The sequence below is a fragment of the Saccostrea echinata genome, unplaced genomic scaffold, assembly GCF_033153115.1.
Source record: "Saccostrea echinata isolate AGI-Se365-2 ecotype Australia unplaced genomic scaffold, CSIRO_AGI_Sech_v1 ptg000029l, whole genome shotgun sequence".
Taxonomy (NCBI): domain Eukaryota; kingdom Metazoa; phylum Mollusca; class Bivalvia; order Ostreida; family Ostreidae; genus Saccostrea; species Saccostrea echinata.
In genome coordinates, this window is record NW_026889778.1 from 6,434,107 (window position 1) to 6,458,452 (window position 24,346).

The 24,346-nt window shown below is 33.6% G+C and overlaps 3 protein-coding genes across 4 annotated transcripts; 1 reads left to right on the forward strand and 2 right to left on the reverse strand.

Moving 5' to 3' along the window:
* Window positions 1–9,321, reverse strand: LOC133194896 (uncharacterized). The gene is made up of 9 exons (XM_061330796.1): window positions 9,316–9,321; window positions 8,771–8,861; window positions 8,323–8,541; window positions 7,208–7,390; window positions 7,020–7,116; window positions 4,929–5,055; window positions 3,920–4,040; window positions 1,156–1,223; window positions 1–1,005 (listed from the first exon to the last, which is right to left on the reverse strand). The coding sequence occupies exons 1-9, from the start codon at window positions 9,319–9,321 to the stop codon at window positions 67–69; spliced, it is 1,851 nt and encodes a 616-aa protein (XP_061186780.1). The 3' UTR covers window positions 1–66.
* A 781-nt stretch (window positions 9,322–10,102) lies between these two features.
* On the forward strand, window positions 10,103–14,658 carry LOC133194412 (ragulator complex protein LAMTOR5-like). Its single transcript, XM_061330375.1, has 4 exons — window positions 10,103–10,185; window positions 13,480–13,541; window positions 13,768–13,882; window positions 14,341–14,658. The coding sequence occupies exons 1-4, from the start codon at window positions 10,151–10,153 to the stop codon at window positions 14,399–14,401; spliced, it is 273 nt and encodes a 90-aa protein (XP_061186359.1). The 5' UTR covers window positions 10,103–10,150; the 3' UTR covers window positions 14,402–14,658.
* A 535-nt stretch (window positions 14,659–15,193) lies between these two features.
* Window positions 15,194–22,467, reverse strand: LOC133194411 (uncharacterized). Of its 2 annotated transcripts, none has more exons than XM_061330374.1 (6): window positions 22,378–22,467; window positions 21,089–21,242; window positions 18,434–18,720; window positions 17,883–18,063; window positions 16,437–16,604; window positions 15,194–15,709 (listed from the first exon to the last, which is right to left on the reverse strand). In XM_061330374.1, exons 2-6 carry the CDS (start codon window positions 21,168–21,170, stop codon window positions 15,684–15,686), a joined length of 744 nt encoding a protein of 247 aa, XP_061186358.1. In that variant the 5' UTR covers window positions 21,171–21,242; window positions 22,378–22,467; the 3' UTR covers window positions 15,194–15,683. The 2 variants fall into 2 exon arrangements, with proteins under 2 accessions (XP_061186358.1, XP_061186357.1); XM_061330373.1 differs by lacking the exon at window positions 22,378–22,467 and adding an exon at window positions 21,363–21,392.
* Between the last annotated feature and the right edge of the window lie 1,879 nt (window positions 22,468–24,346).

Here is a 24,346-nt window from a genome sequence, read left to right on the forward strand (position 1 = left end):
CACACTACCAGGTAATTTTATTAAACCACAAAACCTCAACTTCAAAAGATCATAAACATGGTCAAATTAGCCACTGTTACTAGTATTCAAACAAGTCATGTTCTCATCATTGACCTTTGACCTATTGTCTAGTTCTCCTTCCTTGATAACCTGGTTCCAGCTGCTGCCCCTGAACTCTCCACCAGCATTAGAGGATTCAAAGGCAGTATTGTCTACTCCCATTTGGGCAGGACTTTTTAGCTGTTGTTGAAGCATTTCCATTTCAGATGTGATTGAATTCTGTGTATTCAACCGATTCTCCTTGGAATATTTGGTCTCTGACATTAACTCAGTTTTAGACAGTTCTGGCTCATCTTGAACCTTTATTATATTTTCATTAAGATTTTCAGTTTGAAGACAACTTGGGGTATCCTCATTAGACTTCTTGGCTTCATTCTTTATTGATCGTCTGTACTGCAAGATAGCAGGAGTAGAAAATTCAAAACAGGTATTAGGGGAACTTTCAGTATTTTGGGTTTCTGTGGCTTGTGGAGGATTTTTGACAGATTCACTGCATTTGTCTGATTCATCCGGAATGTCCTCTACTGATTGCCAAGCCTTGGCATGCCTGTTCGGTCTAATGGATCCTCGAAATGGTCGACCAGTGCTTTTGTCAATCAGGTCCACCTTAGAGTTAGTGTCCTCTGGATTTTTCACAGTGGACAACCTCTGCTTTCTCCTCAGAGAAGCTGATGTGATTGTAATTGTTGGGATAATTGGCTTTTTGTCCTGGTCTGTTGGTTGATTCTGGACAATGTACACAGATTTTCCATCAATTTTTCCAATGGAGGCAATGGTGGGAGGTTGAGGCGTTTGCTGGATCCTGCTGTTGTTTAAGGTGGACTCAAAATCTGGGAGGATACTGAGATAGGAGACCCTGGAAGTTCTGGTGCCCCGGCAAGGGACGGTCAGGAAGTTACGACTGGTGTTGATCGGTAAATCAGTTTTGTTCAGGTTCTGAGATTCCTAAATGAAATGAAAGTAAAAAGTCTGTAAATTCTTAAAAGCATATACTAAAATCTTTATTTAATCATACTAAAATTGCAACACTTTTTTAGAGTTTGAAGTTAAATTATACATATGCATTTAATTTATTTACATTAAAGACATTTTTACCTCCATGAAAACAGGACTCTCCAGAGACCCATCACAAGATGGAAAAGAAGACTCCCTGACATACAAATCTAAAACAAACAAAAGACAAATCACAAGACTGAAAGGAAGACTCCCTGACATACAAATCTAAAACAAACAAAAGACGAATCACAAGATGGTAAGGAGGACTTCCTGACATACAAATCTAAAACAAACAAAAGACAAATCACAAGATAGAAAGGAGGACTCCCTGACATACAAATCTAAAACAAACAAAAGACAAATCACAAGATAGAAAAGAAGACTCCCTGACATACAAATCTAAAACAAACAAAAGACAAATCACAAGATAGAAAGGAAGACTCCCTGACATACAAATCTAAAATAAACAAAAGACAAATCACAAGACAGAAAGGAAGACTCCCTGACATACAAATCTAAAACAAACAAAAGACAAATCACAAGATAGAAAAGAAGACTCCCTGACATACAAATCTAAAACAAACAAAAGACAAATCACAAGATAAAAAGGAAGACTCCCTGACATACAAATCTAAAACAAACAAAAGACAAATCACAAGATAGAAAGGAAGACTCCCTGACATACAAACCTAAAACAAACAAAAGACAAATCACAAGATAGAAAGGAAGACTCCCTGACATACAAATCTAAAACAAACAAAAGACAAATTAGAAGATGGTAAGGAGGACTCCCTGACATACAAATCTAAAACAAACAAAAGACGAATCACAAGATAGAAAGGAAGACTCCCTGACATACAAATCTAAAACAAACAAAAGACAAAACACAAGATAGAAAAGAAGACTCCCTGACATACAAATCTAAAACAAACAAAAGACAAATTAGAAGATGGTAAGGAGGACTCCCTGACATACAAATCTTAAACAAACAAAAGACGAATCACAAGATAGAAAGGAAGACTCCCTGACATACAAATCTAAAACAAACAAAAGACGAATCACAAGATAGAAAGGAAGACTCTCTGACATACAAATCTAAAACAAACAAAAGACGAATCACAAGACGGAAAAGAAGACTCCCTGACATACAAATCTAAAATAAACAAAAGACAAATCACAAGATAGAAAAGAAGACTCCCTGACATACAAATCTAAAACAAACAAAAGACAAATCACAAGGTGGAAAGGAAGACTCCCTGACATACAAATCTAAAACAAACAAAAGACGAATCACAAGATAGAAAGGAAGACTCCCTGACATACAAATCTAAAACAAACAAAAGACAAATCACAAGACGGAAAAGAAGACTCCCTGACATACAAATCTAAAACAAACAAAAGGCGAATCACAAGATGGAAAGTAAGACTCCCTGTATACAAATCTAAAACAAACAAAAGACAAATCACAAGATAGAAGGGAAGACTCTCTGACATACAAATCTAAAACAAACAAAAGACAAATCACAAGATGGTAAGGAGGACTCCCTGACATACAAATCTAAAACAAACAAAAGACAAATCACAAGATAGAAAGGAGGACTCCCTGACATACAAATCTAAAACAAACAAAAGACAAATCACAAGATAGAAAAGAAGACTCCCTGACATACAAATCTAAAACAAACAAAAGACGAATCACAAGATAGAAAGTAAGACTCCCTGACATACAAATCTAAAATAAACAAAAGACAAATCACAAGATAAAGGAGGACTCCCTGACATACAAATCTAAAAATCAAAAGAAGAATGTCTTACATACACCTTAAGAATATAAGGAGTATCTGTCATACATCTCTGCAAAATACTGAGGAGTGTTTGACATACACCTCTACAAAACAGGGAGTGTCTAACATACTCATCTACATAATAAGGAGAAGTGTCTGACAGACACATCTACCTAATAAAGAGGAGTGTTTAATTGACATACATCTAACAAAATATGGAAAAGTGTTTAATTTTATATACAACTCTACAAAATAAAAATAAAGAAAATAATATGCTTTAGAAGATATAATTTGAGATGTTGACAGAGGTACATGTAAATGAAAATCCTTGTGCTTCACCTGGCCAACTTTTCTCTTTGAATGAAGTTCCCACATGAAGGTAAATAATTTGAAAATGACATATTAATAAATTACAAGAGGCCCATGGGCCACATTGCTCACCTGAGTAACTTTGGCCATGCTGTTCTTTACCAGTTTCCTCCCCCCTTGGTATACCTATTGTGGCCCCGCCCTACCCCCGGGGGTCATGATTTGAACAATTTAGAATCTACACTACCCACGGATGCTTCCACATAAGTTTCAGCCTTTCTGGCCCAGTGGTTCTTGAGAAGAAGATTTTTAAAGATTGTTACTACATATTACAATGTAAAATTTGGGTTCCCTATTGTGGCCCCGCCCTACCCCAGGGGGTCATGATTTGAACAAATTAGAATCTACACTACCCAAGGATGCTTCCACATAAGTTTCAGCTTTTCTGGCCCAGTGGTTCTTGAGAAGAAAATTTTTTAATGACCAAACCCAATGTTTTGTATTTTCTTGATTATCTCCCCTTTGAAGGGGACTTGGCTCTTCATTTTAAAAATTTAAACTCTCCTTTACCCAAGGATGCTTTGTACTAAGTTTGGCCAAAATTGGCCCAGCGGTTCTTGAGAAGAAGTTGAAAATGTGAAAAGTTTACAGACGGACGGATAGATGGATGAACGACGGACAACGGGTGATCAGAAAAGCTCACTTGAGCTTTCAACTCAGGTGAGCAAAAAAGTGGCAGTGGTATTTTCCCTTAGATAGGTAACCCTTACTTTTAAACAAATTGAAGTCATCTCTGTATCCTTTGACATTCTCGTAGTCCCCCGACCCCCCGTAGTAAGAGTATGCGGTGATGTTACTCATTTCTCCATTTTTAACTGGTGGATTAGAAATCTACAATAGAAAAAAGCTTAAAAAACTTCAATCTAAATTCATTCTTCACAGTTATTTCTCCTGGCTACTGTTAATTACTTACAGTTATTCTGAAATCTCCTGGCTACTGTTAGTAATTTACAGTTATTCTGGTGTCTCCTGTAAGTTATTTTAGTAATTTACAGTTATTCTGATGTCTCCTGGCTACTGTTAGTTATTTTAGTAATTTACAGATATTCTGGTGTCTCCTGGCTACATTTAGTTATTTTAGTAATTTACAGTTATTCTGATATTACCTGGCTACATTTAGTTATTTTAGTAATTTACAGATATTCTGGTGTCTCCTAGCTACTGTTAGTTATTTTAGTAATTTACAGTTATCCTGATGTCTCCTGGCTACTGTAAGTTATTTTAGTAATTAACAGTTATTCTGATGTCTCCTGGCTACTGTTAGTTATTTTAGTTATTTACAGTTATTCTGATCTCTCCTGGCTACTGTTAGTTATTTTAGTAATTTACAGTTATCCTGATGTCTCCTGGCTACTCTAAGTTATTTTAGTAATTAACATTTATTCTGATGTCTCCTGGCTACTGTTAATAATTTACAGTTATTCTGATGTCTCCTGGCTACTCTTAGTTATTTACAGTTATTCTGATGTCTCCTGGCTACTGTTAGTTATTTTAGTAATTTACAGTTATTCTGATGTCTCCTGGATACTTTTAATTTTCAGCTATTCTGATGTCCTCTGGCTACTGTTAGATACTCAGTTATTTTGATCTCCCCTGGCTACTATTAGTTACACTTATTCTGACTTCCTCTGACTACTATAAGTTACAGTTATTCTCATGTCTCCTGGCTACAGTTAATTACTAACAGCAATTTTCAAGTGGCTACTGTTAGTTACTCACGGCTATTTTTAGGTCTCTCAGTCCTCCTAAATCAGGGTGAGGACGGTGCTTCTTCCTAAATCTCTGGACCACCATCTCTGACGTGTCCTGGTCAGCACAGTACAATGCAATTGACTGCCTCCTCTTTCTGAAAAATGTAAACATTGGTTATCAGAGATTACAGAGGTCACCTCAAGGAATGTTGTCTTTAAATAAGGCAAAATCCCACACTAAACTAATAATCTAGAAGTCTGCATCCCTAGATGCAACATTCATGCAATTGTGGTCTGATAGGGCTTGCAGTTACTTTGAAATGGACTTATCTAAGAACTTTAAACTAGTCACTCATCCAGAAAATGTAAGTCAAATCTAGCATCTGAAGCAAGTTTAAAAATGTTTGTCCTTTAATGCATCATCCATGCAAATTTGGTTCAGATAGGTCTTGTAGTTTCTTGGCAATGGACCTGCTCCAAAAACTTTAACCTAGAAAATGTAGGTCAGATCCAGCATCCGAAGCAAGTCAAATAGTGTGCATCTTTACATGTATCATCCATGCAAGTTTGGTCAATATAGGGCTTATAGTTACTTGGAAATGAGATCTGCTCCAAAAAACTTTAACCTGGTCACTCATCCGGTAAATGAATGTCAGATTCAGCATCCGAAGCAAGTCAAATAGTGTGCATCTTTACATGTATCATCCATGCAAGTTTGGTCAACATAGGACTTATAGTTACTTGGAAATGAGATCTGCTCCAAAAACTTTAATCTGGTCACTCATCCAGAAAATGTAGGTCAGATCAAGCATCTGAAGCAAGCCTGGTAGTGAGCATCCTTAGGTGTATCATCCATGCAAGTTTGGTCAACATAGGGCTTATTGTTACATGGAAATGAGACCTTCTCCAAAAGCTTTATTCTGCTCCAAAAACTTTAACCTGGTCATTCTTTAGCTGAAATTGCAGCATCTGAAACCTTGAATGGTACAATGAAACACACTAGAAGCATCCTCCATGCATCTCTGATTAATATAGGGCATAGAAGTACTTGAAAAGAAATCTGCTCCAAAAACTTTAGCCTCAGGCTGGGACACTGACAGTATTACATAAGCTCCCCCAACTTCATTGAGGGAGCTAAAAAATAGTGTTCACATAAAGCCATCATAAAGTTTTAGGGATAAAAATCTTTCTTCATTTATCTTTATACACAAGTATGCCATTGTGCAATTTTCGCAAACATATCAGGGATTTATCAGCCTATTTTGGGAAACGCCATTTTTGGGAAATTGGGAAAAAATTATCGGCTATTTGATGAAATTGGGAAAAATTTAAAATGTTGCTTAAATCATGTATTCAGGTGTAATTCATTTAATATTTCAGCATGAACTCTAATTTGGGCAACCAAACAGACAATTAAATATATTTAACTTTCTCATACAAGATCAATTATGAATAATAGACTAATAAAAGTAAAATTGACTTCAATGAGTATTAAGTGTTTATACAACTTAGGGTAGTACATGAGTGTATGAGATTCCAATTTAAGTCATAATAGAATCTGTTTCTGGAGATTATAAATCTTCTGCAAAAAATTGTATCAAGTACACATTTTCTCAAAGTCCTCTTTTAATATGTATCAGAACATTGAAAATATATTTTTCTATCTGAAAAAAATGCCTACAGTCCTAACCATTCACTCGTAGATCAATTGAATAACTTACTAAATATATACAATGACACAAAATCACCATTTTCAGAAAAACAGAGGAAATTCGGATTAGAAGTTGGCGATGTTTTTACAGTGTTTTTAAACATGAGATATGACTGTAGCTTTGCTAAATGAGTTAAACAGATGAAAATTACAGACAATGTGACAGTTTTACTCTGTGTTTTTTAAAGATAATTAAATATAAAAGCATTGTTCACCAATTGGGAAAAAATACTGCCAAATTGGGAAAATCTGAACTCATTTTCAATTGGGAATGGGGCCGAATTTCGGCCCCTGAGAAAGTACTGATAAATCCCTGCATATACACTAAGTAATCTTAGTATATTTTTGAATCTCTTTGCACTTACTTGATCAAATACTGAATACCACTGGTTACTATGTAGTACTTACAGACAGAAATACAGAGGTATTACACACAACAGAGGTCCAGCAAGGACAACCAGTGCATACCATCCCTGGTCCATGCCAGATGATTGAGAAGAACCATCTGCAAGGTTATATAATTATAAAATATTGGAATACAGCAATATTACTGTACTTGAACCATATTATAACTATAGAGATACTTTTGTGATTACCAGATTCATGGACCAGTGGCAAAAGTTGTGTAAAGCTGAGAGTGAACCCTTGGTACAGGCGTGACATTTGACCTCCTTCTGTTGACCCCCCATACATTGACAACCAAAACTTGTTCCGAGAGAGTGTTAGTTCCCCCGGAGATTCTGTCCCACAGACTGGGCCCAGCTCACTCCTTCTGTTGCCTTAATAAAATAAATCAATGAGTTCGATTGATCTACATTGGAAAATCTAACTTCTTACTTATAGTTATTCCCATTGAGCACACACTAGACATTTTTAACTAAATACTGTCTGCAGTTACACATGTACGTTTGCTTCAATGAATGAAAAATTGGTTCTTCCCCATTTTACACACCTTCTACCCAAGATGTATCTGCTGACAAAATTTGATTATTCTGGACCTCATAGTATTTAAGCTATAAGCTGTAGGGATAAGTATCGATAGGGAAAAAGTCGTGATATATTGGTATTTTTAACAAGTGTATCATGATGCGAGTTGAAACGTATCACTTTTCTTTTTTTCTATAAAAAGTTATAAAACATAATTTCTATTTAAAATTGTTGGGAATAAATGTAAATTTAAATCTACAAATACAATGTACAACTTTAATGATATATCAACTATTCAGAATTTTAGCCTAAAAAAATATTTTGTAAAGCAGTTAAATGAAATAAATTCTAATTTTCAAACTGTACCCAAAAACCAGTATTCCAACTTATTGCTGTACTGTAACAGACTTCAAGTGAAACGCATCATAATATACTCTGATACCCATATACTGAACATCCCTAATGAGCCAATAGGAAAAAGCTAACAGATGGACAGACTGTTCTGTCGGGGGGGGGGGGGGGGGGGGGGGATAATTTCAATGCGCTCTCTAACCACATCAATCAGATATTTATGGATATTAACTTCAAAAATATACTGTACTTAACTTTTTTACGTATATTGTATCACAGGAAGCATCAATTTTATATGTCAAAAAAAAAATTGTCCAAGTTTCATATTACATGATGCTATACAAGATAATTACCCTAACAGATGTAAATACCAGTTTTTAACTTTCTGTGATTTTTTATTGAAGAGAACAAGTGATGTAAGATAACCTCTGACCTTTTGTGTCTATGGTTCCCAGAAGCAGAAATCCTTCCTTACAATGTCCATTGTCTCCCTCAGGCAGATCAAAATGAAGGAAATTCAGTTGAACTGACGAGCCTTCTGGTAATATGACCAGCCAATCACAGTGAAAGAGAGGTTGAAGGTCAACATCAAAGGAGGGGGACGTGATGTTACCCTCACGTGAAATCATGGTACTTCCACAGTCTGTAATGACTTTGGGAAAAGTTATTGTTACATTCATCTCTATGTATATAACTTCCTTTTTTTCAAAATTCATTAGTAAATATGACTAATTCTGTCAGTTTTTCCTGATCTACCCATAAACAATCCATTTTAATGCAGACAGTTTTTTTTTTTATAAACTGCTACCTTAAACAGAAATGGTCATCAGAATTTATAATAATTTTCGATCATCATTATCAAAATTTCCATCTTTGCCTACCTGATCCATTAGTATTCAATCCATAGGTCAGAATACCATTGAGAGAAATAACAATCACTGAGGCTAACAGAACTGGCACCAATTCAGTAATCTAAATAACATAAATAAACATTAATGCGACAAGAACTAGTAAGTGTAGAGTACAGATTTTTTTTGTTTCTTCTTGTATAAATTTTCTAAAATATTCTTATCAATAACTTACTGGTACAAGCACCTTTATACTTCATAATCTGTTTATGGGGTATAACAACTTGTGGTGTAAATTTTTGCTATATTTACACAGTTATTGATGCAAATTCAAGAAACAGTGAATATTATTAGATAATTATATGTTTACGTCTTTAACACATGCTGAAGAAAAATGGAGTCTGTGCATATTCAAATACTTATTCAAAATGGGCAAAGCAAAAGTCATCAAACATTATTATTGAGGGGACACAAATATTATGGTAGCTATGTTTTCTATTGTATTCTTTATATTGGGAAAATTATTTGGGGGCATCCCCCGGTTCCTTAACGGCCATGCATACCTAGCATTAACTTACTTGCATAAGCACATTTTTCTATAAGCCTACAATGTGTGAGATTGATCTACAAGAAGTTTTGGTTCTACCAAGGGATAAATGTTCCAGACAGTTGGGTTACAGAAAAAAAATAAATTCTTTACCAAACATTGTTGCATTTCATGTATTTTATGCAGTTCAATACTTTTTGCCAAAATAAAATTGGAAATTTTTAGCGCTGTAAATTTATATCCGTCCAGTTTGGGATATTATATCCCAAACAGGCCAGCAGGCATTATTATTCCATTTGGGCAATAAGTCCTGATGCAACATAATTTATATTCTCTTTAGAGAAGTGGACAGGCTTTCGCCTACATCCACGTGGATGTAGGCGAAAGCCTGTCCAATTCTCTAAAGAGAATACATAATTTACAAAGGTAGCCTTAAATTGATAGGAGCAATGATTATTTTCAAGCCCTGTGCATTGTCCTCTTAACATTGCCAGGACATGGTACTAATTGTATATCCCCACTATACAATGTCTGTTTTATGACATGATCTTCAAGCAGTAAAGATCAAATACCTGTATCATTTTCTTTTCCTTTACTGGCTTTAGTTGAAATTTGGCGCCATCTGTCTGATGTCCTTTGCTAATACGTTTAAAAGTATGTCGGATTTTATTACAATAGGATTTTGATTCAAATATATTTAATTGCAGGGATTTTACGATGAATCTAAAATAAAAGAATATCATTTTATGATTTCAAGCTAAAAATATATTCACTTAAATCAATTTAAAAAGTCATGAATATTTTTGGGTTGAGTTATTGAAATCCAAAAACCGGAAGTATCTTGAGAAATGTCAGGTGATTGAAAGATGGAAAGACAGCTTGAAAAACATCTTGAAGAAACGTAAGATATATCATGTATTTAACCTTCTGGTTGTTTATTCACATGGACACTTTTTCTTTTTCTGTCTAAAAGTGCAACCTTTAAAGCGAGCTTAGTTAGCTTTGTTGCACAGGCACTACAAATGCTTGTCACGATCTATCTTCTTTAACAGGTTGGGCACACCCCACCAAATGGTCATTTATCCCCCGTTTGGTGGACAATCTCCCATATCGGAGACGAATTTTACTGACCAATTGGTGGACTTCTTTATTCTATTCCAAATTTTATTAAAATAAAGCAAAAGCGCATTTACTTAGGCATTGGGGAATTTTAGTGAACATATTCGTCGCACAATTAACATAGTTTGGTCGATTTCCAATGTGCAATTTCTCTATAACTTCCTAAAAACGATACCCATAGTTGTCCGTAACAGCCGAACTTCTTGATCACTCGATCAAAAAAAAATTGATTGTGTCTAGTAGGATAAAAATTCTATTTTATCCAGTGGTTTAACTCTTGATAAGTTAAGTTTCAATCGCTTTTTGGATCTTCGTCAACATTTATTTCCATAAAATCCCGTTAAACACAAGCTCCTCATTACTTTACTGGTACGGTGGGCACTTATTGCTATAAAGTTAAATTTTTAAATACTTGAACGTAATATCTGTTGTTATTTTTCTTTTAGGATGAAGTTGCATATTCCATACGACCTTTTGTGGTTTAATATGTATATTACTGATGAATTTAATATACTTGATAAATAATTTTCAATAAAAGATTTACAAAGGGACTTTTGCAATTATTCTTGTATTCGTTCGAAGTACATCGTTTTAAAACAATAATTATATCATAATCTAACTTCATTTACTATTTTTATAGAGAACAAAGCTATTGCGTACAAAATAAAAGGAAATAAAGGCGAAAACTTATTTTTCTTTTGATTTTCTAATAGAAAATTGACACTAATGTGCCTCCGTAGTAAAATCCGACTTTTGACCAGGTTAAAAAAAGATCATCGTTTTTATTGGTTTGCATTATTTGATTGGTTGCCCAGATAATCGAAAGAGAAAGTAAAGAACATGATTGACAGGTGCAGCATCATTGAAGAAGGAGGAAATTTTCTTTTTAAGTAAAAACGGAGAAACGCTGTACTTGTTTACATACGTGACATTTTTTGTCAAATTTTTGAACGACTCTGCGCAAAAAATTACACGTTGAATTTTCGATTTTTTTCACTCAAAACACCGATAAATATTTATATTTTATTCCACATGGTTTAAAATTATGCGCCATTCCACGCCATTCTATGGAATTGAACACAACCATTTTTCTCTCCCAAATGGTCAGTAAAATTCGTCTCCGATATGGGAGATTGTTCACCAAACAGGGGATAAATGACCATTTGATGGGGTGTGCCCAACCTGTTTAACTTATTTACTTATCCAGTATAATAATATACAATTATGGACTGTTTAGAAGGGAGATATCACCCATTATCAGGTCTGAGTAGGGTTCTTACCCTCGGGCGCTTATTATAAATTTAAATAATAATTAAGGTGCATCTTTAAAACGGGTCGAACTTGTTGTTTATCATCTTGTGCACTTGCACGGGGCAAAATTCTGGGTTTAATTTGACAACTTTTACCAGGGTGAAGAGTGGAGAAGAAATGTATGAAAATTCATCCCTAAAACATTTTATCTAAGAAGGCATGAAGATAAGTTTAAAATTGATACAGATTTGTAAAACATTTTAGACTTTGTTTTTATATCCTCCATCACTTGAAAATGAAACGATGTAGTTTTCGATGCAAAATTGACAAAATTGAAAGTAATCATTTGCCAAAATTTTTTGTCATATTCATCATCATTGTGATTTTATTAAGAAATTTGGTACTCACCATATTGCGCCATTCCAGTGTTTTGCCATGAAATGCAAATAAAGCAAAAAGTAGGTAAAAATAGCTACCTGGAGTAGGTTTAAATACCTAGGTAGCTATACGTAGCTATGTAGGTAGAAATAGTCTTTGGACTGGTCCTGTTAACAGTCCACAATTGTTTTATTATCCTGAAGAATCTAAATTAATTATAAGCATGATAAGATAGAGTATAAAATATCAGTTAAACCTCGTATTCTCCTACTCACTGCTCCGATTCCATACTTTCAAAATATATCAACAGACAACTTTGAGGTCACCGCTAGAAAGTTTTGTTTACCAATCCCCCATATAAATTATATAATTTTAAATATGGGTTATCTTGCTTATGACACTTAATTATTTTCATCAAAAAGGAGACAACACAGTTGTTACCCTGCAGGCCTGCTTGTGCTATATTTCATTGTCATCTGAAGGATTGATTGATTGTATATTGTTTTACGTCCCATTCGAGAATTTTTCACTCATATAGAGACGTCACCATATACCCGTGAAGGGCTTCAAATTTTGACCTATACTCAGCACTCAGGGCCATTGAGCAGTGAGGAATCTTTATCGTGCCAACGCCTGCCGTGACACGGGGCCTTGGTTTTTAAGGTCTCATCCAAAGGACCCGCAACTTCAAAGTGTCGAGCGCATGGCGAAGGAACAGTTGCTACCTATATTTATCGACTTAGGTCTGTTGTGGTCGACATTCGAACTCATGACCTCCCGATCACGGAGCGAGCGCTCTACCGACTGAGCTACCATGATTGGTATCATCTGAAGGAAGACAACAAAGTTGTCAACCTCATGTGAGGGAGACATCACGAATTGTCTCCCATACGTTACCTGCTCTAAACCAGTCAGATTAATTGTATAATTTTGAAGGATAATAATGCAAATTGTATAACAATTCCTTTTTTCTTTGAAGAAATTGTCAAACTCGGCACTCTTATAAAAATGCCTCTGCACACCACACCTACACATTATAGTGTAGGGTGGTCATTTAGGACGAAGACAAATATACAGTTATCGTGAAATGATGTCATACACTGTGCAGACGCATGTTTAATGAGTGCTGAATTTGACAGTTTTTTCATAATAATTTTATAATTTTGAATGAATGCACTAATTTAAAAGTGATAATTTAAATTATTGTCCTTTGCCCGCAAAAAAATACAGATCTATAGATTATTCAAACTAGATATTTCTGTAGGGAGAATTTCTGTGATGGGAATAATTCTATCATAATTTAAGCATTATTACATTGGTCATGTTGGTACAGTGTATTGCAAAGTTATGAAATACCATTTATATATCTTTTTTCATTTACTTAAATATTATTACATGTAACTCAGGCATTTGCTTCATTGTGTTAATAAGACACATTTTGTTACAGATGCCGTGTCCCAGGTATAAGTGGGGCCCTGTGTGCTGATAACAATGGACTCTGTTTAGCAGGTAAGTAATATAATGGCTCACATTATGAATATGATTTTGACAAAATGAAAATCTTATTAAATTTACAGAAAAGTTTCTTTTTGTTTCATTTTGATAATGTTTTATTTTAAAGTTATATCTGACAGTATTTAAGGTTGTTATTATTAAAGTGAAATTGCTAAGAATTCAGATTTGAAAATTAGTGTGTTTTTTGTGGTATGATTTTTTTTTTACATTCAATTCTTAGCTCGTGGTTGCAAACCAGAACTAGCAGGACAAGTGGCCAGTATTGTCCGCCAAGCAGCTCAGCTTCATCCAAATTCCTCCACATCACCAGTTGTCTGTATTGAATCAGAGGGAGGGTAGGTACCAGATGAACTGAGAAGGAGATTATAGTTAACTCCCCAATCCTTTCAGTGTGTTAGAAGCTTGTCAGTTCTTATTTCACAAAAATTTGACCATCATCAATATACATAATTAAAGTCATCAGTACATAAGGGTATAACTCCTTCCCTAGTTTACAATATGTAGCTCTGGGCCTAACCACTCAGTCTTATTTACTTGTGGGTTACCCATTGATGGGAAAATGTCCGACAGATATTATCTGTCTGAAGTCCCCATCCTGTAAAGGTCTAAATTTATGGGGGAATATATTGCTTTGTTAATAATGAAAATATGTTCTACTGATGTAAGTGATGTCTAAATCACATTTTGTGTTTGTTTAATCATGTTAATTTCTTTTCCTTTTTTTTAATGTTACTTGCTAATCCTTTAATTGACAGAACTGACCTTTCTAACTTTTTCTTTCTTTTTATTTTAGGAGTGTTTTAATTAAATCTGAGGGTGATGTCACTATGGCTGTGTTCAAAAATCCATTATAGCAACAAACTCCTATCATGTCAACATGAACTCTATTACATATTTTGATTGTAAATATTCTTCCTTGTGTATGTAACATGCTAAGTAATAAATGAAATACTCTGCAGAGATGCTCTGTAAACATGTCTTAGAGATACGACTTGAAAACTGTATATTCAAGAGCTAGCATTTATCATAATTTGGAATCCACTCATATCCATTGCCTGAGGAGATACATGTAATGGTTAATGAAAATAAAAATGATTTTAAGTTAATTCTAGTCAATTGTTTGCTCAGTCATTCTAAGCACTATTTTTTTTTTTAAAGTTCCCTGCTCTCTATTTCTGTACCATGTCTGTTTAAAGATAGGTTTGCCTTTGTAGTACCCTGTACATTCATTCTTCTTTACTCCAAACAACAGCTTTGTTTTTGAAGATATTGTTTGATGCTGTTTTTAGCTTTGTGATTTTGGAGAATTTTTTTTAACAGACTGAAGAATAAGAACAGACATATTACCACTTCTCGGGCTCAATGGAGCCAAAAGTGAAAGAAATTGACCTGTCAGGTGGCCCTTCATCATCAAGAATAATATCCATTATTGAAATTCATGAAGTTATTTTAAAATTTTCTTTCGATTTATATGCAGTAAAACATGCTCATAGCAAAGTGCCATGAACATACAATTTTGCTTTATTATAATTTGTTTTATGCATTAAGTTTAAAAAATGTTTTAAAATCTTGGGCAGGAAAATCCCTTCATTATTAGTTTGCTATAAGCATGTTTCACAGACTCTGTATAATAAACAAGAAAAACACACAATTTCAGGACTTTCATTCTGTAATTCAAACACACAAACTACGAATTTGTTATTAATAAGTGTTGTTCATGCAAATCTAAACCAGTGTACGTCTTATGAAATTGTTTACTTGTAACAGTGTGTATGAAAAATTGCTACTTTTCTGGTTAAAATACACGTAAATAATTCTCAAAATTCAGTAATGTAACATTCAAGCAAGATTTTAAAAATCCATATTATTTATTTGCTACATCATAATTTTTTGGTGGGAGCCAAATTTCAATTTCATTAACCATTTCAATCATGCACTACAGTCATGTTTTTGATATGTCTCAAAAAATGCTACTCCATTTGCAGGAAAAAAAAAACTTCAATAAGTTTATGTTCATTGAAAAATCTCACAAAAAAGTGAAATAAAATTTGCATAATGTATTAATTGTCACATATCATGTTAATAAGTTAAAGAAATTAAATTTTAAAAATTTTAATCTCTAATTTTCTCTTTTCATCATTTGTTGAGTGGTTTGGTTTCCTCTGGAAAAGAAAAAAAAGTCATAATTATAATGATGCATATACTCCAACTATTAATGATATAGGTATAGATGGAGAATAAAGTAATATATATTTACATTAAAGCATATAGAGAGAGCTTTAATAATTATTGACTGTTCATGGCCCAGTTGAGCTGCAGAATCAGTACAGGGGTTTTTTTAGGTCTTAAAATCAAGGGCCTGGGCCTTTCCATTTGGGAAAAATAGCAACTTTTGGTTGAAATTGGGAAGAATATCATATTATTTAATATTTTTGTAAATAAATTCAAATAAGAGGATTTTTTTTTTCATTTGCAAGGTATTTTTTGACTTATTTTACATTCAGTCAATCAGTTTTTGGAGCATGCCTTTTAGATTTTTTTTTTTTTGAACACCATTCCTGATAAACGTTAATGAGTTCAGCAATTTTTTAACCATATTTGTTTGTTTTGATTCTCCTTTGGGAATTTTCTTTTATGAAATTGGGAAAAACACCTACTTTTACCATTGGGAATGGGGCCTATTACAGGCCCCCTACAACCCCTAAAAAAACCCTGCAGTAATCGATCATCATTCAAGTGGAAAAATTGTTGGTTTCAGCCTACCTCTTTCAACTGAATATATTACTAAGTCTTAACCAAATTTAATATTCTATATCTATCCAGTCGTATTGCAGATTTGATTTTTAACCATTCATTGGCTTTTTCATGTACAAACTGACCAATCGTTACCTGTGTAATGGTGTCTTCCAATTTCTGGGTTGTTCTTATAGTAGCAGTAGGTAATAAAGAATATGATGATGAAGACGACACAGATACAGGCTGCGGTAACGATCCCCAGAATAAGGTTCTTAGTCATGGCTTCTTCTACTGCATTCATGTTAGACAACTCCTCAGCATCTTTAGAAAATATGCAAAGATGTAAACAGTAGAATCTATATAGGGCTGCAGAAGAAAAGTTAGACCTGAGAGTAGGAATTTTAATATAATTTGCTGCGTTACTTTCAATTTTTCTATCACTGCTCCCAAGCATGATTAAAATTGATTTAAGAAGACATATAATTGCAAAAAAATTTGAAATATTCCATTTCTTTCTTTGACCAATCAAGAACACCCCCACTGTAAAAATATCAAGACAAACTTCCCTATCTGTTCCCACTCCAAACAGCCCCACTCTTGCAATGGCTGTCCTAAACATTCTAGTCCAGTCAATTTATCATGAAACATCAAACTAATTGCACCACAATTTCTTTGTTATAATGAACTCTAGAATGTATAAAATAAATGTAAAACATAAATCTAATAAAATGGGATTAGGAGAAAGTATTATTTGGGGTTCCTAAATTTCTTATGAAAATTGCAATGGGAAAGGGGCATGATAATTGTTGTCACTTCAGTAAATTTTGGTTAACTTTTTTATGCATTTTTCTAACTTAATTAAAAGAAGAAAAGAATGAAATGTGTATAATGACATTTATTGATGCAGTAAAACCTTTTATTCCCAACAAAATAAATTTAAAGATGTCAAGGCCCACAGAGTGTATTCTGCATGCATTTCCTTGCGTCATAATAATGCAATTTAGGTCAGAGCTAGGTTATCGAAACATAGGTCAAATTTTGTCTCTAATTAAATCTCTATGGATATGTTTTTTTCAATTATATTTAATGTTTATGTATGGAATGAAATGATCCATGCATACTAAATCTTAATCTAAGGGAAATTTAATTATTTTTTATTCTTTTTTAAAACTCTGTATTCACTTTTTATTAAAAAATGCATATTCACAAATCAAAAAGTATAAAATTAAATTCAAAATGCCCATTTCAAAGTTATATTATCTATATGAACTAATGATCTATTTAATTGTACCAGAAAAGTTTAAATCAGATTACGATTTCATGAAAAACAGGAATTTTCTTTTTAATCACTTCAGCAAAAACTTTGGATGGATTTGCAGAGTTATGCCCCTTTTCTCGGAGTTTCTCTAGTAATTCCCATAGCTAATTAAATCATGCCAAAGTTATGCTTTCCGCTCATTAGATATTCTTAAATATTTTTATTACTGCAAATATTTTTTTAATGTTAGATTTATAAAAATATAATTTATGTTGCGATTACTTTGACATTGGGTCCACATTTTCGCTAAATTGACTCTTGTCCAGAAGTAACATACTTACCTTTGTTAGATTTCATCACAACGTCATTGGAGACGCCAGGGCATTGCGAAGATATTTCAAACTTGAATTGGAAATCTGTGGAAGGCAATGTAATGGAGCCGTCTGTTGTCAGCTTCACCATTAGAGAGTTCCCCGTAAAACACGTAGACTGCATCGTTTTGTCCGTATGAGTTAATGTTTTCTGGAAGTCAAATATTAAACAAGGTTGATAGTAGTACTGTTAAGCTCTGAAATTTTTTTGTATTATTATTATTATTATTATTTTAAATTCATTTATGATTTATTTATTTTGAAAACAAATAAAACAAAAAAAAATATGTTCTGTATAATAAAGTAAGAGAATTCATAAGAATACAGGAATTTCGAAAAGGGAGGGGGTAATGGGGGGGGGGGGGCTAAACAAGTTCAATTTATCAGTAAAAGAAATGTAAATGTGACTCCCAAAAAATAAAATATCTTTAGACTTTATAACGGAAGACCTAAAGTTTATATTATACACAATGTTATATTATACACAATATAATCACAAATATATAGGAGTATTCCTTTACCGTTTCATTGTTGTAGATATTTGTAAACTTCATCTCTATTCCACTTCTGTCTATTGTGATCCTCTCGGGATTTACACAGATTTTATTCATACAGTTAATACTCCTGGGTAGAACGAACTCTGTGGCACAGCTACCGTTAAAAACCTGTCCCTCGGAGGACAGGGTGAATTTCTTCCATGGAAGGAGGGACCATCCTCGACCACACCCCCACACCTTGTTTTGATAAAATTCATACAGCGGCATTTTGCCTGGATCCTGCCATACCAAACCACTTTTGTTCATTATTACTATAAAAAGATAAATATTTAAAGTTAAAACTTAAAAGGACTTGTTGCTCAAACATACAGAAAACAAAAACTTAATCAAAACAAAACAAACCAAAACAACAACAACAACAAAACAAAAACAAAAACATCAACAACAACAACAACAAAAAAAACAAAACAAAAAAAAAAAAAAAACAAAAACAAAACATAATCAACATACAATATAAACGTGTGTATAGGATAAAATTATCTTGACTATTTTTCCAGTTATGATCATTTTTTTTAATCCAAGCAGAACTTATTGTATATTATTTGGAGCATATTATATATTCATATTTTATTAATGATTATATTATCAATACAGAACAGGTAAATCTATTCAAAATACCATCCTTATGGTAGGATGTAAAAAAAAAAAAAAAAAAAAAAAAAAATCAGATAAGAAATGTATATAACGTCAAGTGCTAGTGGAAATATTCAATTTTTGTTTTGTTTTCACTTCTGTTTATTTATTTATTTTGGAAAGGGATCGACAAAGGGGGGGGGGGGGGTGGGTTACAATTCAACTAGAGTTTGGAATATCTTAATATAAGCGGTTAATAAAATCTTACATATTTAAATCCGCGTATTTTACACGTAAATGCTTTACCAAAAGGCTCATGAGCCACAACACTCACCTGAGTCATCCTGCAAACATAAATACTAAGATATGCTGATGTCTGCACGGGCTTAAACCTGCAATACATTGGGATATTTGCGCGTATACTAATTGACATTGAGTCACTCTAGTCTTGCTGTTCTTGGAAAGATGTTTTGTCAAAGATTGTTCTTACACTGTATACAGTCCTATGAAAAACTACAACCCATGCACTGTGGCTCTCCTGAAGAGATGATTTCAGCAAACGTCAAAGAGGCCGTCACCAGGGTTCTGCAGAAAAAGAGGGTTCGGGGAAGAGTTTTAAAGGGCGTATACCCTCTCCTAAGCCAGAAAATATTCATTAAAGTTGGATTCTGTTGAATTCTGGGAGTCATTTTTTAGAGGTATTTCATATACTTAAAAAATATATATATATAAGTAATTAAGTTTTTTTCCCCCAAAAATAAAAAAAAAAAAATCGTGATTTTTTTAAGGGAAGGGTGCAATTGCACCCAAAGTAACGCCACCCCATTTTGACGTCTTATTCAATCTACGCATATTAATTTTACTATCTGGTGTTTCCCTACATTCTAAGTAAAAGGTAAACCCACTATTAATATTGTGACCCCATCCTGCAGCTGTTATTGTATCACACGAAGACATGATAACAGATTTGAAATAACTTTATTGCACGCAGTTTAAAATAACTTTATTGCACGCAGTTCAAAATAACTTTATTGCACGCAGTTTAGTTAAGCTGTCACATTCTTTCTGCCAAATTGTTCTTGAAAAGATATCTAAATAACTCCACTTCATTTTCGCTATGCCATAAATAACAGTGTAATCATTGAGAGTGGTTGTCGTCCTTCTTTTGAAGAACCTTAAATTCACTTTACCCAATGACACGCTGAGGCGAATTGTTGAAATTAACCCAATCATGAATGCACTATAAAAGAACTCCAAAATTTGAAAGTTTTAACATCTGTACATCTAGACAAATGGAGAGATAGAGAGAGATACGGACAAACTTCAGTCAGAAAATTTCACCCTAGCTGTGGCCCGTATGAGTTAATTCCATGCTATTATACTATGCATATTTTTATGTACAAGTATGTGCATACATGTCGTTTTTAACGGATTTTCGAACGAATATGCAAATTAAAATTAAATCAATTTTCCATCAGATACATGTACCCTAATTGTTACGGAGATGTTTTCGTTAAGTACGACTTTGAGGTATAGGCCTTAATTAATTTGGATAATTAAAGACCTACAGGATGTGAGGGATATATGACCAGGCCAGGGGTTGATGCAACTAAATGTATATTCATGTAAGTATTATGTGTACACATGGACGTATATCAGTTTATAGGATCATGTCGGTACAAAATTTAGGTTTATTAAAGGTAAATCTAATCAATCCCGCGAAGGTATTTTTCAGCCTATAGGTTTGTGATTAAATTATAACATTCACAGACACGTACGCCAAAGTATGATTAAGGTACGGAAACCATGTGCTGTACCGTAAATAGTACATTTACGTCACAAGCATGCAGGTTCTCTCTCTCTCTCTCTCTCTCTCTCTCTGTACGTTTATACATGTATATCAATTAAATCAAAGACGACTGAAATACATCTTCAGTTAAGCCATAATCCTGATGTATTAACATTGATCATATAGGTTATTACGTATGTTATTAGAATTAATTTTTAAATCTGATTTCATTGAAAACTATTGAAAAATAAACTTACTATGGATATTCTTCATTTCCATTGGCGCAGCGCTCACCACGCCCAGTGTGACAGCGGCTAAGAAGAAGATCCGTGGGTCCATATCGAGAATTTCTCTGAGAGAGGCTCCCTCTGCAGCTGAAGGTCACCAGGACACAGTAGAGGAGGATCAAATCTATAGAATATAGTACCTTATTAATTAGCAGTTCTTGTTAACTACAGACAGATGTTGATTTACATGTAGATACATAGATCAATTAATGCTTCGGGAAATTCGGGGTCAGAGTATACTTACCAAAATTCGTCCAACATTATCGCTAAAAGGGGCCTTTTTACTTTGGCACCAATATATTCCATGTAGACAACGAGAAATCAATGGTCCAGATTGTGTGTATATAAGAAAACGTCAAAGCCAGAGAAATACACAGGGAATTTAAACTTTCAGTAAGTACATATATTAATCTTTTTATTATTACTACAGTTATGTTTACACTTTAAATACTTTTTTTTTTTAAAATGAGGAGTTATTACGATAGGAAAAATTCTGAATGGGTTTTTCTGAAGTACAATCTTTCAATTGCAGCGAGTGGTACGTAATATCGTGGATTCACGAGAACTGCATTGTTCACAAAATCTTTCCCATCAATACTTTCTTTCATTGCAAAAAAAAAAAATAATTAAAATCTTATGTAAACATGTATATACTATAAAGTATATATATATATATATATATATATATATATATATATATATATATATATATATATATATATATATATACATGCATATTGCCAAATTAAAATAATAATAATTTATCCATTTATATGAAGTTGGTATAAAGTAAACCTTGTGAAAAACTAGTCGCCCCCGTGTCCAGAATGCAGTGCAGTGCTAACAGTATCCCAATACAGTGACCAAGCGTGCATGAAACACTGGATGCCGGGATATTTCTATATAAAATATACTCATGTCATTGACTCGGTCTTTTCAATGTCAGAGACAAATGGTCGAAACAAATTGCTAATATTGGCAGTACACCAAAATTATTTCATGAAAGAAAATTTTGAAATCTTCATTTTTGCGATGAACACTTAGAAGCATTTTTTTCTCAAAATAATAAAAAAGTTTTTCTCTTAGAATCTAAAGACCTACCTGAAAAAATTTCCTTTAGTTATAAATCTTTATCCAGCTGACATATGCAGTTTTTCACTTAATACATTTAAACTGGGATCACCGACGTTTACTTAGTGAGAGTATAAGTACCCCATCAGTATTTGATTTACAAACTCCGGCACATAATTACCACTTACCAGAAAACAGCTAAAAATAAGGAAAGACCAGTCTCCTAGTGCGAGTTTAGACTAGCCAGCGTAATACTTCAAATGTATACACGTAGCTTATACTCAAAAGTCATAAATACGGATTCTATACTTTGATATGTTTGTAGGAGTTCTTAAAGGGACGCATTATGTTCAAACGGACGTCGGACGAGTGCATTTATCGATCAGGGTATTAAATTCATTTAAATTAAACTTAACCTTTTTTCGAAATCATTATTATATCTTGTATTGTTAGCTATCTGATCAATTTAGTATCCGATTTAAATTTTTGATAATGTGTGTACTTTATTTCTGTAGCGATGGACGGACTTTGTGAAGGTGAAACAAAATGTGAAAAAATGAAGGAATTAAATCGGAACATTTCCATGCAGCCTCAATGACAGTATGAATTTTGAATTCAGACGAAGTAATGAACAACGGATTTTTTTAGAGCTACTTAGAATGTCTTAGTGACCAGGAACTAGCTGTAAGTACAGACCTAGGTTTTGATTTCTTTTGTACATATTTATCAATGAAATCATGCAAGCATTGAACATTGTTAGAGGAAAGAGTTTCCAAAATGCCCATAATCCGTGTAAACATGTCACAACGACAAAGCCTGATTTATTGCGATTTGCTCTCGAGTTAATTTTCTCTAAAGTGTATTAAAGCATATTATAGCTTAGTTACCATATCCACGAATGTTAATCTCTCTACATAGAATACCAAAATATTGTACGTTTAAGCTTTCTGTTTAAAAGCGGCTTAATTATAGCCATTTTGACGATTATATTATTCACACTAAGCAGGAACTAGCCATTTTTTATGTGCTCTGTATTAACTATCATTAAGACATTCTTCACATATACACGATTCAGTGGATCCAAGGGAACCCCCACCCCCGGATAAATTAATATAAGGTAACTAAATAATGACCTTGGAACCCCATCCCCTCATAGGGGATATATATGATATTAATTAAATCGGCTTGTGCATATAAGATGTCCCTCTCCCCCTCTCCATTTTTTTAACACAGCCACTTTTTCGCGTTTGAACATTTCCCGGGGGGGGGGGGGTTGAGTAGGAATGGACCCCCTTGAAAAAAAATTGCTGGATCCTCCCTTGCAATGTAGCTAGAGTCCATGTTATTTTTATAACGTCCATTGGCTGTATCCCAGCGCTTACCTAATCAATGAACAGAACCCCTTGTCTGTCTGTGAAGGTTCATGTTTCTTTTTCCAGAATTGCAACATCTCACCAGTGTTATTTTTAGAATTTTTGGCTTCATATTTAGAATTTGTATTTATGATCCTTAGAACTGTAAACCATGTTTTCATGTTTCCCTCACGATTATGCAGTGAATTGATTAAACGCCAAGCTTTTAAAAATAAACATTGACGTTCAAATTCGGCACCGCTTTCAGATTCGATCACTTTCAGTTATTTAAGAAAAAGTCTCTGAAATACTTTACTAAAGTTCCTTGGACACTTCACAGACAATTGTCTTACATTTCTTTCCTTTTTTCCCCTATACAAGCACATGTATCTTTATAATGTATCTTTATAATGTCTTATTTCGTCACTATTTGGTAGATATAAAACCTTTCTAATATTGCAAGTTTTGTGACATCTGCTGCTCTCGGAAGTTTTTGTTCAACGACAATAAGTATTGCGGCGGAAAAATCATGAGGTCTTCGAAGTGGTTGAATACGATGAAAAGCAGACGACGACGGAAAATAAGAAGTTTTAAGGCTCTGTCACGTGACTGTCTAGAACAAATCAGATAACGCATTGTATAAAATAATTATCTTGATTATAATAAAGTATAATAAATTCGTTTATAGTACTTCCTCGAACAACTTCGATGACCATGAGATATATAAGAAAGAATTTTTCTTAAGGTCAAGATCTAGTAAATGACTTTAGACTGTGTTTTTGGTGCTAGATCCATTACATGACGT

Coding starts and splice junctions, on each gene's coding strand:
- LOC133194411 (XM_061330374.1), bottom strand. CDS start 21,170: ATGGACCCACGGATCTTCTTCTTAGCCGCTGTCACACTGGGCGTGGTG. Junction 18,721..21,088: donor GGAAATGAAGAATATCCATA/GTAAGTTTATTT, acceptor ATCTTTTTATAG/TAATAATGAACAAAAGTGGT. Junction 15,710..16,436: donor TGGAAGACACCATTACACAG/GTAACGATTGGT, acceptor TTTCTTTTCCAG/AGGAAACCAAACCACTCAAC.
- LOC133194896 (XM_061330796.1), bottom strand. Junction 4,041..4,928: donor TGAGAGACCTAAAAATAGCC/GTGAGTAACTAA, acceptor TTTCTATTGTAG/ATTTCTAATCCACCAGTTAA. Junction 1,006..1,155: donor AGAGTCCTGTTTTCATGGAG/GTAAAAATGTCT, acceptor CATTTCATTTAG/GAATCTCAGAACCTGAACAA.
- LOC133194412 (XM_061330375.1), top strand. CDS start 10,151: ATGGAAAGACAGCTTGAAAAACATCTTGAAGAAAC. Junction 10,186..13,479: donor GAAAAACATCTTGAAGAAAC/GTAAGATATATC, acceptor ATTTTGTTACAG/ATGCCGTGTCCCAGGTATAA. Junction 13,883..14,340: donor TGTATTGAATCAGAGGGAGG/GTAGGTACCAGA, acceptor TTTTTATTTTAG/GAGTGTTTTAATTAAATCTG.